This window comes from Stylophora pistillata, chromosome 11, assembly GCF_964205215.1.
Source record: "Stylophora pistillata chromosome 11, jaStyPist1.2, whole genome shotgun sequence".
Taxonomy (NCBI): Eukaryota; Metazoa; Cnidaria; class Anthozoa; order Scleractinia; family Pocilloporidae; genus Stylophora; species Stylophora pistillata.
In genome coordinates this window covers 28,783,809-28,798,855 of record NC_142529.1, presented here as the reverse complement: position 1 = coordinate 28,798,855, position 15,047 = coordinate 28,783,809, and the positions used below count along the sequence as shown (strand labels likewise).

The 15,047-nt window shown below is 37.2% G+C and overlaps 2 protein-coding genes across 5 annotated transcripts; both read left to right on the top strand.

Annotated features, from left to right (window-relative positions):
* Window positions 1-10,132: 10,132 nt before the first annotated feature.
* Window positions 10,133-11,358, top strand: LOC148721034 (melanocyte-stimulating hormone receptor-like). The gene has a single exon (XM_088739153.1). The coding sequence runs from the start codon at window positions 10,219-10,221 to the stop codon at window positions 11,164-11,166; it is 948 nt and encodes a 315-aa protein (XP_088595279.1). The 5' UTR covers window positions 10,133-10,218; the 3' UTR covers window positions 11,167-11,358.
* Window positions 11,359-12,499: 1,141 nt separating this feature from the next.
* Window positions 12,500-14,761, top strand: LOC148721033 (melanocyte-stimulating hormone receptor-like). Of its 4 annotated transcripts, none has more exons than XM_088739151.1 (2): window positions 12,500-12,637; window positions 13,288-14,761. In XM_088739151.1, exon 2 carries the CDS (start codon window positions 13,549-13,551, stop codon window positions 14,491-14,493), a length of 945 nt encoding a protein of 314 aa, XP_088595277.1. In that variant the 5' UTR covers window positions 12,500-12,637; window positions 13,288-13,548; the 3' UTR covers window positions 14,494-14,761. The 4 variants fall into 4 exon arrangements, with proteins under 4 accessions (XP_088595277.1, XP_088595275.1, XP_088595278.1 ...); XM_088739149.1 differs by lacking the exon at window positions 12,500-12,637 and adding an exon at window positions 12,644-12,951 and having other exon boundaries at window positions 13,532-14,761; XM_088739152.1 differs by lacking the exon at window positions 12,500-12,637 and adding an exon at window positions 12,833-12,951 and having other exon boundaries at window positions 13,288-13,550.
* The last annotated feature ends 286 nt before the right edge of the window (window positions 14,762-15,047 follow it).

The window sequence follows — 15,047 nt, the reverse complement described above, 5'->3', positions numbered from 1 at the left end:
TGAAAGAGTGCGACCAAACTTCCACACCCGGAAAGCTTCTCAGCAAAGTGTCCTCACATGAAAAGAAAAAGGAAGTTTTATCATCAAATAACGGTGTTTGCCAAACCTGCATGTCTAGTATAGGCCTTACTTAGCACTGATTTAAGATATATCAAACACTGTTGTCATAATTTTACTATGGCATAAAAAACCTCTCTCTTCTGAAACGAAATGTCTCAAACAATGTAGATAGTACGCGTAAATATGAAATATCTCTTCCTTTGTTTATATTTTGCTTCCGAAAATCAATTTCGAGCGAGCGATCGAGCATGAAAAGAGAAATAATAACTTACCGTTTCCTGAAAAGGAGATTTTAAATGAAATTCTACCCAACACTACCACATTTCTTGAAGTTGAGAGACAGTATTTAAGCTAGAAAATATTCTTCAGCATTTCGTGACTTCATAAACAGTTGTTTTGTTTTTTTGTCTAATGTCTTTTTGTAACGAACTGCATCTGAAGAGAGATATTGTTCCTTTGACCATGGCCACCATCACGAAAACCTGACTTTGTTTAATCGCACTTACGCAGAAACTTGAATATTCGGCGTGAAACGTTAATAAGTCGGAAACTATTTGAACGCAAACTTCGTAAATGACAGCCTATTACCGGTTTTTTTTTTCTTTGCGCCTCACATCCGACTAAAATTGGAAACGGAAACAATCACTCGACAGGTAGGAAATACCACAACCAAATTAATGCTTTGGGCCATTCCACTTATTTTCCTTCAAAATTCAACCATGCCCTCCCGTCAAGCTATTAAAATTATTTAGGATTATCCCTCTGACAAATCATTCAGTCACGTGTATGAGGGCGTGATGGCACTTTTGTAATTATTTCCTCAATTTGACAATACTTGGGATGAGGTAAAAGCTTGCTTGTTACATGTACACAAGCTTTCATGTATGCGGCAGGTGCTTGTGCCCTAACATTCTTCCTGTGCCGTAGATTCTTCACAAAAATTCTGTTTTAATAACAAAATCATTTAGAGTCGAGATCGGAGATCGATCGATTTAGTGCCACGACTGACAATAACAGTGATGATGTTAATAATTGTATTTAATATGATAACATTATTGATAAAAATGATGACAATAATAATGATGATAATAATAAATATAATAAGAATAAGGATAAGAATGTTAATTAGATACTAAAAGCCATGGTATCGTTCAACATGTTAAACTTCAATTTTACTTTGGACCTTTATTTTAATATCAAGTACTATAATTTTACTTTGTCATTTATAATTGATTATGGCCATTGATTGGTTGATTGATGTTAGCATGTTGGCATCAATAGAATACGGTATACAGAAATTACAGAGCGAGGATTATGACAAATCATACAACTCATGAGACTTTACTGAGGATTTTGACTCTGTCAATTTGAAAAACTTTAATTGAGATCAATTTTGAATGAATACGGTACATCATATCCTTTTTTATTCTGGTATTATTATATGGCTGTGTCTCACAAGGACTGAGAACTATCGACTTCACAAATTTGATTGGCTGAAATCAATATTGAAAGCGGTCTACATTTTCCCATCTAGACCGGTCTAGAAAAAAAAGGTACAGAGAATATAAAAAATTGGCATATAAGACACAGCCACATAATAAACATCTTATCAACCGAGCTACTGGCGACCTCGGTCAAGATTCTCCCATAAAGACCTCCCGCTCGGTTAATAAGAACTAAGTAAAAATCGGACTAAATCAATAAGCCACCCCCCTCCCCTCTATCATACATAGATATATATATACGTCTTTAAAGCCGCGAAAGTATTGCGCAAAACTCGCCACCGTCTCTAGAACGAAGTGCATGAGAATCAAGCTTGATGCAAAAAAAATGGAGATATAAAACAGTCGTTTTAATAGCCCATTTCCGAATTACCCTTAACCTCTTTTTCATAGCGAGGCCTGGTGCTCAACCATTCTTGTGAAAATGAGTTTAATTTGCATGTGAATGAAAACTCTCTTATCCTCGTTGCCCTTCGCATAGAATCTTCCCTGCATCCTCCGTCCAAACTCTTGTATCGCTGTTTGGCAACAACTGATCTGTTGGTTGGTCTTGTTTGCCAGCCTCTCAGTGCTACTTATTGGATGTCCTTGGCTGACGAGCAATGGAATCTTTGTCGATACGTATTTGTCGCCGCTTTCCTTACAGACGTTCAATTATGTGGAGTGTCATTGCTGACGATGACGGCCATAAGCGTGGACAGACTTCTCGCCCTGTTGTTGGGGTTAAGATACAGACAAATTGTAACTTTGAAGCGCACATACATCACTGTAGCTACCTTTTGGATTGTATCTAGTGTTGCTGCTTTACGCTACATATTAGATTACCGTATACTCATTTTATATGATAGTATAATTACACCATCTTGCCTTGTTATTTCAGTCGCCTCGTATATGAAAATTTTTCGGGTTCTCAGTCATCATCGGGCTCAAGTACAAGATCATCTCCAACAACAGCCGGGCCAACCAAATGCACCGAACATGGCGCGGTACAAAAAGGCAGTGAACAGTGCACTGTGGGTGCAGTTAGCGTTAGTAGTTTGTTATGCACCATCCTTCATAGTAACAATTGTAATCGCTGACAGTAAAACATATTCATCACACTTAGTAGTATTAAGGGAAGTAGCAGCTGTCTTAGTTTACTTTAACTCGACGTTAAACCCGTTTTCATTACTGCTGGAAGATTGCTGAAGTAAGACAAGCAGTAAAGCAAACCATCAGAAAAGCACTTTGCTGTCCATGGAGCTAGATCCTCATCAAATTGATACATATATTATTTTACATTCCAAAGCTGAGTCATTAAGTCACGATTTTTATTTGAGAAAGTTCGTAAGATCTGTCCTTGGATAAGCAAGAAATAAGAACTTCAGCAACTGAGTGTAAGGGAAAACTGGACTGTCTGATTTATGAAATGTTATTCATAACAAAGAAAAGGCCATGCTTGAACACACAATCAGACTCCATACGCCCAAAACTATTTATTAATTTTATTTGAATTTGTCACTTTTTACATGCATATTTTACGTTTTATCGCCTCGCACGGTATATATTAAGTTGTCAAATTTTATTCTCCTCTCACTTGAAAATGATGACATGGTGTCGTCGAAACGTAGTGTAAAACTTCTTTCACTTATTTTTATCATTAGATCATGTTCGATTAAATCTAATCCTATTCGAATTCTAACTTTGTCATGAAACCAGAGTTATATGCATTTTACTCTCATGTTTAATTTCTTTAACAAAATGTGACGGCATTGGGTAAAACTTTAAAGAGTAGTTACAGCGGAGAGTTCTCGACATATTTTTATGTTAAGTTAAACAATTTCCACCTTTGTTTGCTTCCCTAGGGAAATTGCTTGATTTTGACGCTTTATTGCTCAACGCGCTGGTTAATATTTACTCTCGTCGTCTTGACGTAAATGAAATTCAATCGTCGTGTGGCGCTTTAACAATTCGTAAGTCAATCCGTCGTGATCAAAGGAGAATTTAGAGAAATGCACCATTAAAATATTATAAACGACGTTCATTTTGAATATTCTAACCAAGATTGTAAAATTGCAAAAAGTATATGGTTTGGTAGGTTAACATCCTGTCACGGTTTTGTTTAAGATTTTAGTCAGGGGATACAAAAAGGAGAAAAATAGGCTACAAAACTTTGTTCATTGCAAATTTAATTCAAAGTTGACATCTGTGACAAAAATTTGAATTTCCGTTATTTGATGCATTCAGAGATTGTCACGAAATTAATGTTTCCTCGGACGATCTCATGCTTTGACCAAGTAAATACCCAGCTTGAACTTTTTATTTTCAGTTCGCTGAGGCTGATCATGTGTCAAGTCAGCTGCAGTTGCTATTCGGAATAATCAAAGAGAATTTAAAAGGAGTAAAAATTTCCTGCATAAACTCCTAAACCGTATTGAAGAATTGCATGATATACTGCATCTTTTAAGCAACAGATTCACGCACTCGTTTGGTTTGTTCATCAGCTAGTTCCCCGTCGATTAATATAATAACAGATTTAAAGTAAAAAAAAATTATAGGCTTGAAAGAAAAGTAACTATAGAACGAGTACAAAATGAATAATTTGGTATTCGATAAAGCCTAGACTCAAAACGAGGTCGGATCTGTCATGACTAACTGATGTCTCCTAAATTTTGAGTTTTAACAATTATTCATTGGTCTGTGTGCGATATGAAGCATGCGGTAATTTTACAGTCGAGCTTGAAAGACTGGTAAGAGTTGGTAATAGGCGGAGCAGTACGCAACTTAATATTCACAAGTGATGATAAAATTAAAAAAACTAGAATGAAAAGAATTGTTCATCGAGTCTTGAAAGGTTATGACCACCCATCCCTTCATTTCTATCTCCATCAATAAACTATCATGTTTAATTCAATATTGGATAACAACTTTCACTGCGAAAAGAGAATTGTCAATCGCTCAAGAGAATCGCAAATAGACTTCAATCTCTTGCCACATAAAAGAAAACTTGCTTCGTACCAAAATATTCGCTTCAAATTATCCGGATGAAATGATCCAGGTAAAGAGGGACTCTAGGGAGAATACTTTCAAAAGTAATTGGTGTCACCCTCTTAAAATGAAGGCTATTATTATTATTATTATTATTATTATTATTATTATTATTATTATCTGTTCAGTGCATTGTAAAAACTGAAGCAGGTGTCTATAATCTCCTTTTATTGCTATTTCATACGTAAGGCACCTGATGGATTCCGGAAAAAATTAATCAGTTTTTGAAAGAACAGAAAATTTCCGAACACATTTTGAATGAAAAAAGGCTGGTGAGGTGGTCTTTATTTGGCTAAATTTAAAGAAGTGAGGTTTAAGCGATCACGGCTTGGTGTCTGCAGTTTACACAAATATTTCTCCTTGCAATCACTGGTACACGACAAGAAAAAGAAAACAGATAATGTTGACAACAAATTTCACTAGAGGTGGAAAGTAGACGAAAACAACACAAGAACTCCTATGCTGCCCCCCCCCCCCCACCTTTTGAAGCTGGACTTAAACAAGAATCAGTTTTTATCACAGCAGTTAACATTCTCCTCTTCCCAACAGCATTTCTTGGAAATTCTCTTATCATTGTTGCCGTTCACAAGGTATCTTCCCTCCATCAGCCGTCCAAACTCTTAGCGACGAGACAGTAGTTAGAACATACCGGTTCTAGGACAATAGCGTGTCCACACTTGAAAATTAGAAGGAAATGTATGGGAAAATGTGCAAAACTGTGTTCACTAGAAATTGAAATGAAGTATTTTGAATATAAGCTGGCATCTCTGATTACAATTTCAATAGTTTGATGCTTTCGAGTTTCCAGTTTTTTTCTCAGACCAAGTGAAATCGTCAGCTTTAATTTTTCTTTATTTCTATTTTACCGAGGTTGATAATGATCAGTCAAGTTTAAAGTTCATGCAGATGATATGGACATTTCAAAAGCACCCTATCAAATTAAGAGATGGTTTGTGGCTCTTCTAAAAATGATACGATAGATGTCTCTATATCTGGCTTGCCTTTTATTGCTAATTCATACCATTTAGGGTATGAAAAAAGTAACTTTTTTAACACGGTAGATAGTTTCCAGAGACATTTTAAATGCCAATTTTACAATCGAGCTCGAAAGACAAAAAAAAAATTATAATAAACTAGTAGGAAATAAATTGTTCATCGAGTCAGCGATACGATTGGAAAACGTATCCCTTTATTTTCCATCTCTATCAATTAATTGTCATGTTTACCTCCATATTGGGAAATAACTGTCAGCATTACCCAGCGAGAATCATTGATCGCTGAAGGCAATCACAGGAAGAAAAGTTTAGTAAATGTCCTTTTGCATGGAAGTTTACCTGATACGAAAGTATTTTCTTGGTGTTATATATTGTGTTCAAGACATTGGAACTGAGAAAACAAATTTGATCTAGGGTCTAGTTGGCTACCTTAGGGTTGTCATTATCAGGGATAATCACCATGAGTTCACTGGCAAAAGGAGGAGGATAAACAAAGAATGACAAGATAATTGTAGAAAATGGTTTAATGGCGTAATATTTTGCTTTTGTGGCAATTTCGTCTAAGGTACTGGTCGGATACGTAAAGATGATTGAAAAGTTGCAAAGCGCAATTAACTACACGGGTAAATTCAAATATTTGAAACAAATTCGCAGCTGCGACCAAAATTTGAATTAAAACAGTTTGATCCGTTCGTGAAACTCAATTTATTCTAAGACCGCGAAAAATCGCTAGTTTAAAGTATCTGTCAAACTTGCGGAGGCTGATAATGATTAAAGTTTCAATTCCGAAAAAATAATATGAACATTTGATTAGCATCCTGTCAGTGGAGGTTAATAACAGATGTCTCCATATTTTAGTATTTTTTCTCAAATGAGGTACCTCGCATGTTCCGGGAATTTTTTAACACAACAGAATTTTCTGACGCATTTTAAAAGCTTAAACGCTGGTGAGGATTTTAATTGTGGATATTGTTTAGGAAGTAGGGTTTCTGTGATCGTTGGTAGGCGTGTGCTGTTTGGACCTCATTTCTCGTTGCAATCATAGATAACTTGCAAGAGAAAAAGAAACGAACACAGAACAATGTCCCCAACAAATTTCGCAAGAGGTGGAACACTGACCAAAACATTTGGAGAACTGCTATTCTCCCTTTTATTGTTGAGTGGGCCTAAGCAAGAATCAGTTTCTTTCGCAGCAGTTCACATTCTCCTCTCCATCTCAGCATTTCTTGGCAATTCCCTTATCCTTGTTGCCCTTCACAAAGAATCTTCCCTTCACCCGCTGTCTAAACTCTTGTATCGTTATCTAGCGACAACTGATCTGTTGGTTGGTCTTGTTACCCAACCTAGTTGTCGTTGCTAGTTTTTGGCTTTCTGTGACTCACGAACAATGGAATCTTTGTCGATATGCATTTGAAGCCTCCTTCCTCACAGGCTATACATTATGTGGAGTGTCTTTGACGACGATGACGGCCATAAGCGTGGATAGACTTCTCGCCCCGCTGTTGGGGCTGAGATACAGACAAATTGTAACTTTGGAACGCACATACATCATTGCAGCTGGCGTTTGGATTATATCTAGTGTCGCTGCTTTGTGCTACACGTTGGATTACCGTATACCCATTCTGTATTTTTCTATGTTAATACCATCTTGCGTTATTATTTCAGTCACCTCCTATATAAAAATTTTTCGGGGTCTCAGTCGTCATCAGGCCCAAGTACAAGATCATTTCCAACAAAAGCCGAGCCAACCAAGTGCATTTAACACGGCGCGATACAAAAAGGCAGTGTACAGTGCACTGTGGGTAAAGTTAGCATTAATACTTTGTTAGGCACCATACTTTATAGAGACAATAGTAGTCGCTTGTAGTAAAACGTATTCATCACACTTTGTAGTCCTAAGGGGAGTAGCAGGTGTCTTACTTTACTTTAACTCGACGTTAAACCCTTTCCTTTACGAGGGGGGCACCGGGGCCTCTGGGAAACCGCAAAACCGGAGAAAAAAACCTCCAAAACCGAAAAACCGACGAAAAAAGGCAGCAAAACCGAAAACCGCATGCAAACCTGACAAAACCGCTACATTTTCACCTTTAAAGGGGTCAAAAAGCAAAAACCGAAAACCGCATCAGAGTTCTCGTGAAAACCGAAAACCAAATGCAAAAACACGTAAAATCCGCAAACCACTCTGAATATCAAAACCGAAAAACCGATAAACCGAACCTATTAGGCCCAAAAACCGCAAAACCGAAAATCCCAAAGCCCCCCTCCTTTACTGCTGGAAGATAACTGAAGTAAGACGAGCAGTGAAGCAAACAATCAGACAAGCACTTTGCTGTCCATGGAGTTAGGTCCTCCTCGAGTTATATATAGTACTTTTAAAGCTGAAAGTGATTACACAATTATTGTATGAAAACACCCGTCAAATATGAGATACAATGAATATATGAAGTTCATATATTTTTGAACTGCGGTATTAGATAGGTATGATGGACGATCCTCGCAGTAGATAGCGCTATTTAGGCAATAGCGAAAATCAGACCTGAAAAAAAAATCAGGCCTGTACGGGATTCGAACCACTGACCTCTGCGATACTAGTGCAGGGCTCTACCAATTGAGCTAACAAGCCAACTGAGAGCAGGCCGTTAAGTTGATTCGTAATAAACCCGTGAAAGTAATAAATGAGACACAATGAATATATGAAGTTCATATATTCATTGTATCTCATTTATTACTTTCACATTGTAATCAGGTCTCAGTCATCACCAACAACAGCCGAGCCAATCAAATACACTAAACATGGCGCGATACAAAAGGGTAGTGTTCAGTGCACTGTGGGTATAGTTAGCATTGGTACTTTGTTATGTACCATACTTTATTGCACATAACACGAGAAGTTTATGCCATAAAGCTCATTTGTAGAAATCTATACACTTTATTTTCACATGTGAAAAAAGCCTATACAGCCAATCAGAATGGCGTACAGCTCTTTCACGTCTCGAAGTATAATCAATCGAATTGCTTGAAAGAATTACACGGGCGCTCGCTTGCTCGTGCTCGCAAAATTTTTCCGTCTACTCACATGCTCGTATTCTCAATTTAAAAGTGCTCGCGAAATTTGGCCTTTGCTCGATTTGCTTTATTGATATCGTACCTAGATTTCAAAACAAAAAAAACTTTTGTAAGTGCAGTTTTTCGTTCAACACTTTATTCCCTTGATGTACATGTACTGCAATATTTTCCATTGCATTGAAAATGTGCAAAACTGTGTTCACTAGAAATTGAAATGAAGTATTTTAAATATAAGCTGGCATCTCTGATTGCAATTTCAATTTCAATAGTTTGATACTTTCGAGTTTCCAGTTTTTATCTTAGACCAAGTGAAATCGTCAGCTTTTATTTTTCTTTATTTCTGGTTTACCGAGGTTGATAATGATCAGTCAAGTTTAAATTTCATGCAGATGATATGGACATTTCAAAAGCACCCTATCAAATTAAGAGGGATGGTTTGTTGCTCTTCTAAAAATGCTACGATAGATGTCTCTATATCTGGCTTGCCTTTTATTGCTAATCCATACCATTTAGGGTATGAAAAAAGTAACTTTTTTAACACGGTACACAGTTTCCTGAGACATTTTAAATGCCAACCGATGTCAATTTTACAGTGGAGCTCGAAAGACAAAAAAAATGATAAACTAGTAGGAAATAAATTGTTCATCGAGTCAGTGATACGATTGGAAAACGCATCCCTTTATTTTCCATCTCTATCAATTAATTGTCATGTTTACCTCCATATTGGGAAATAACTGTCAGCATTACCCAGCGAGAATCATTGATCGCTGAAGGCAATCACAGGAAGAAAAGTTCAGTAAATTTCCTTTTGCACGAAGGTTCACCTGATACGAAAATATTTTCTTGGTCTTATATATTGTGTTCAAGACATTGGAACTGAGAAAACAAATTTGATCTAGGGTCTAGTTGGCTACCTTAGGGTTGTCATTATCAGGGATACTCACTATGAGTTCGCTGGCAAAAGGAGGAGAATAAACAAAGAATGACAAAATAATTGTAGAAAATGGTTTAATGGCGTAATACTTTGCTTTTGTGGCAATTTCGTCTAAGGTACTGGTCGGATACGTAAAGATGACTGAAAAGCTGCAAAGCACAATTTACTACATGGGTAAATTCGAATATTTTGAATAAATTCGCAGCTGCGACCACAATTTGCATTAAAACATTTTGATCCGTTTGTCAAACTCAGTTTATTCTAAGACCGAGAAAAATCGCCAGTTTAAATTATCTGTCAAACTTGCTGAGGCTGATAATGATTAATTTTCAATTCCGAAAAAATAATATGAACATTTGATAAGCATCCTGTCAGTGGAGGTTAATAACAGATGTCTCCATATTTTAGTATTTTTTCTCAACGGAGATACTTCGCATGTTCCAGCCATTTTTTAACACAACAGAGAATTTTCTGACGCATTTTAAATGCTTAAACGCTGGTGAGGATTTTTAATTGTGGACATTGTTTAGGAAGTAGGGTTTCTGTGATCGTTGGTAGGCGTGTGCTGTTTGGACCTCATTTCTCGTTGCAATCATAGATAACTTGCCAGAAAAAACGAAACGAACACAGAACAATGTCCCCAACAAATTTCACAAGAGGTGGAACACTGACCAAAACACTTGGAGAACTGCGGTGCTCCCTTTTCTTGGTGAGTGGGCCTAAGCAAGAATCAGTGTTTTTCGCAGCAGTTAACATTCTCCTCTCCATCTCAGCATTTCTTGGCAATTTCCTTATCCTTGTTGCCCTTCACCGAGAATCTTCCCTTCACCCGCCGTCTAAACTCTTGTATCGTTGTCTGGCAACAACTGATCTGTTGGTTGGTCTTGTTACCCAGCCTCTGGCTGCTACGACCTGGATTTCCGTGGTCCACGAACAATGGAATCTTTGTCGATACGCATATGACGCCGCCTCCCTCACATCCGTAGCATTATGTGGAGTGTCGTTGATGACGATAACGGCCATAAGCGTGGATAGACTATTCGCCTTATTGTTGGGGCTGAGATACAGACAAATTGTAACTTTGAAGCGCACATACATCACCTTAGCTACCTTTTGGATTGTATCTAGCGTCGCTGCTTTATGCTCCATATTAGATTACCGTATAACCATTTGGTATACCTATATAACTACACCATCTTGCCTTGTTATTTCATTCCTCTCGTATATAAACATTTTTCGGGGTCTCAGTCATCATCGGGCTCAAGCACAAGATCATGGCCCACAACAGCCGAGCCAACCAAATGCACTGAACATGGCGCTATACAAAAAGGCAGTGTACAATGCTCTGTGGGTGCAGTTAGCACTAGTGGTTTGCTACGCACCATACTTAATCATGGTGGCAGTAGTAATCGGTGACGATAAAACGTATTCATTAGGCTCAGTAGGCATAGGGGGAGTAGTAGGTGTCTTGCTTTACTTTAACTCGACGTTAAACCCGTTCCTTTACTGCTGGAAGATAAGTGAAGTAAGACAAGCAGTGAAACAGACAATCAGACAAGCACTTTGCTGTCCATGGTTTTAGAGTTAGGTCCCCGGTTTCTTAAGGTACACTCCAATGGACAGTTTTCATAGCTTAGTAAAAATGTCACGATTAGTACCAGCCAGAGAGAACGCTCGTCAGATATGTTGTATGTTGGATAGGAAGAAATAAGAAACTTACGAAAAAATTGTTGGTGGAAGTCTGTACATAGTCCATAATGCTTATGAATTTTAGAGATGTATAACATTGCTTGACTAATGTTAGCAATTTGTAAGTGAGCATATGGAATAAAATGGAAACTCCAAAAAACAAAAGGAATTGTCAAGTATGTTACTTAAAAGAAATTTCGTAGACGCATTCTTAAAGAGTAAACGCATGCGAGGAAGTCCTGAGATAAATGCTACTGACGAAGTTAGAATCAGATAAGCCTTCGGCTATTTTTGTAATTTCGATCGCGGTTGATAAATTTTTGTTCACAAAAGCATTAGGATGTAACTGCTCAAGAGAGAATGGATAATCACACCAGAGAATCCAACAATTCGCTGGCTAAAGGAGGAGAATAAACAAAGAATAAAAAAAAATGTAGAAAACGGTTTGCTGGCGTAATTTTTAACGATGAGAGAAAAACTGCAAAGCGCAATTAACTACTAAAGTAAACTTAAATATTTTCAAATATGTTCGCAGCTGTAATCAAAATTTGAATTTGAATAGTTTGATGCGTTCGGAGATTGTCAAAAATTTCTTTATTTATCTAAGACCGAGTAAAATCTCCAGTTCACATTATTTATTAAGCTTGCTGAGGCTGATAATGACATGAACTCTTGATTAGCATCCTGGAGGTGAAAGTTTAATGGCAGATGTCTCCATATTTGCCTTTTAGTGTCTTTTTCTTAACTGAGGTACCTCGCAGGTTGCGGGCATTTTTTGACACAACATAAAATTTTCTGATGCATTTTAAATGCTTAAACGCTGGTGAGGAATTCTGATTGTGGACTTTCTTTAGGAAGTATTCTTCGTGCTACTAATTCTAACTTTATCATAATTATATCTAGTCATAATCGAAGAGAGATATGCATACATTTTACTCTTATGTTAATTCTTCTTTAAACCATATTAAGGCAACGATTAAAAAAACTCAGCCATACTACACAACGAAACGTCTAATAAGAGATTTATTATCCAACGCGCCAAATTGTTGTTTCAGTACGGGCGAATTTCGTGGATATTTTCTAACCGGTTCTCTGGAGTACAAATACCGAGAGGTATTTGTACTCGTTTTGGGCGTTATTTGTACTCTACGAAGCACAGTTGGATAATAATACTAGTCACAACGTGTAAGTGTGTATATGATAAAATTTACAATCCCCGCTTTTTGTACAGTTATTTCAAAATCTCTCCATTTTCCGAAATGAAATGCAGTACTTTATCCTCTTCGCTCAGCTATGAATGATTTTCTGCCTGTGGAGACGGAGTTCAAATAAGATGTAAAACAACAATACAATCATAGATGTCTGTAAGTTTGACTGTAGATGCTAATTTACTCCTAAATTAAACTTAACCAATTAGACAAACACGTAATTGTGGCGCAAAATAGACTGCCGCCTTTATTATGAGACATTTAAAAAATAAACCAGAATAAGGTGTTACAAAATTATTTTTAGTCACGAGTTGTCTTCTCTTATCAAAAATGAGAAACGTAAGCTAAATTATGAACTGTAAAAAAGAAAAGGGATCGCCATCATTGTCATTTGAAAGCCATGTCGTGGGCGCATTTTTAAAGAGTCAACGCATTAGAGGAAGTCTTGAGGTGAATGTTGCTGATGAAAGGTAGAACCAGCTAATCCATCCTTTGATTTCCTCCTGGGAATGATAAATTGTATTTCACTTCAGTAGTAGCATGTCGTAATATAAGGAAAATTTATTAATGGTCCAGATAATGACAACGACAAGATTGAATAGCGTGCAGCTTGCTTGATAATAGACCATTTTTGTTAGCTGCAAGACTGTGTTCATTAGAAATTTAAAAGAAATATTTTAAAGTAAGCTGGCATCTCTGATTAAAATTTCAATTTCAATAGTTTAATGCTTTCGGAGATTGTACGAGTCCAGATTTTTCATAGACCAAGTAAAATCGTCAGCTTTTCTTTTTTTTTTTTTTTCTAGTTTACCGAGTTTGATAATATTCAAGTTTGAACTTCAAGCAGATGACATGGAAATTTGACAAGCACCCTATCAAATAGAGAGGGATTGTTTGCCCTCTAGCAAGAAAAATTCAATAACTTTCCTTTTACAAGAAAGTTATCTGATATGAAAGTATATTTCATTCTTATTGTGAACAAGACGTTGGAAGAAAACAAATTGGATCAGATTAGGGTCTAGCACGCTACTTTTACCTTGTCATTGTCAGGAAACAAGCACAGAACAATGTCCACAACAAATTACAGAGGCAGCACACAGGCAAAAACATTTCGAGAAATGCTATGCTCCCCTTCTATGGCGGGTGAACTTCGACAAGAATCAGTTTCTATTGCAGCAGTTAACATTCTCCTCTCCATCACAGCATTTCTTGGCAATTTTCTTATCGTTGTTGCTCTTTACAAAGAATCTTCCCTTCATCCGCCGTCCAAACTCTTGTATCGTTGTCTGGCAACAACTGATCTGTTGGTTGGTCTTGTTACCCAGCCTCTCGCTACTACGACCTGGATTTCCGTGGTCCACGAACAACGGAATCTTTGTCGATACGCATGTGACGCCGCCTTCCTCACATCCTTAGCATTATGTGGAGTGTCGTTGATGACGATAACGGCCATAAGCGTGGATAGACTATTCGCCTTATTGTTGGGGCTGAGATACAGACAAATTGTAACTTTGAAGCGCACATACATCATCTTAGCTACCTTTTGGATTCTATCTAGCGTCGCTGCTTTATGCTCCATATTAGATTGCCGTATAACCATTTGGTATACCTGTATAATTATACCATCTTGCCTTGTTATTTCCTTCCTCTCGTATATAAACATTTTTCGGGGTCTCAGTCATCATCAGGCTCAAGAACAAAATCATGTCCCACAACAGCCGAGCCAACCAAATGCACTGAACATGGCGCGATACAAAAAGGCAGTGTACAGTTCACTGTGGGTGCAGTTAACACTAGTAGTTTGCTATGCACCATACTTAATCATGACGGCAGTAGTAATCGGTGACGATAAAACGTATTCATCAGACTCAGTAGGCATAGGGGGAGTAGCAGGTGTCTTTGTTTACTTTAACTCGACGTTAAACCCGTTTCTTTACTGCTGGAAGATAAGTGAAGTAAGACAAGCAGTGAAACAGACAATCAGACAAGCACTTTGCTGTCCATGGTTTTAGAGTTAGGTCCCCGGTTTCTTAAGGTACACTCCAATGGACAGTTTTCATAGCTTAGTAAAAACGTCACGATTAGTACCAGCCAGAGAGAACGCTCGTCAGATATGTTGTATGTTGGATATATAGGAAGAAATTAGAAACTTATCAAAAAATTGGAAGTCTGTGCATAGTACATAATGCTTATGAATTTTAGAGATGTATAATATTGCTTGACTAATGCTAGCAGTGTGTAAATTAGCATATGGAATAAAATTGAAGTTACTGGTTCTTATAGAGTTCTTTTCACCGGATTTTTCTTTTTTTTTCCCCACACTGATGATATTTATTAATCCTCCTTACTCAGCTCTGAATGAATTTCTAAATAAGAAGACTGAGCTTTTAATAAGTTGTAGCGTAACAATACTATCACATTTGTCCATGTGTTTGACTCTTGATACTAATTCATTCCTAGATTAAGTTGGCTGAACAGAGTTTTTGATACCTTTGTTTCTTTCACCATTTTCTCTAAAACCCTTGATCTCTTGGTCACCAAAATTGGCAGCAAGCAAGGTAGCAAC

Excerpts from the sequence above, each read along its gene's own strand:
- LOC148721034 (XM_088739153.1), top strand. The coding sequence starts at position 10,219 with ATGTCCCCAACAAATTTCACAAGAGGTGGAACACTGACCAAAACACTT.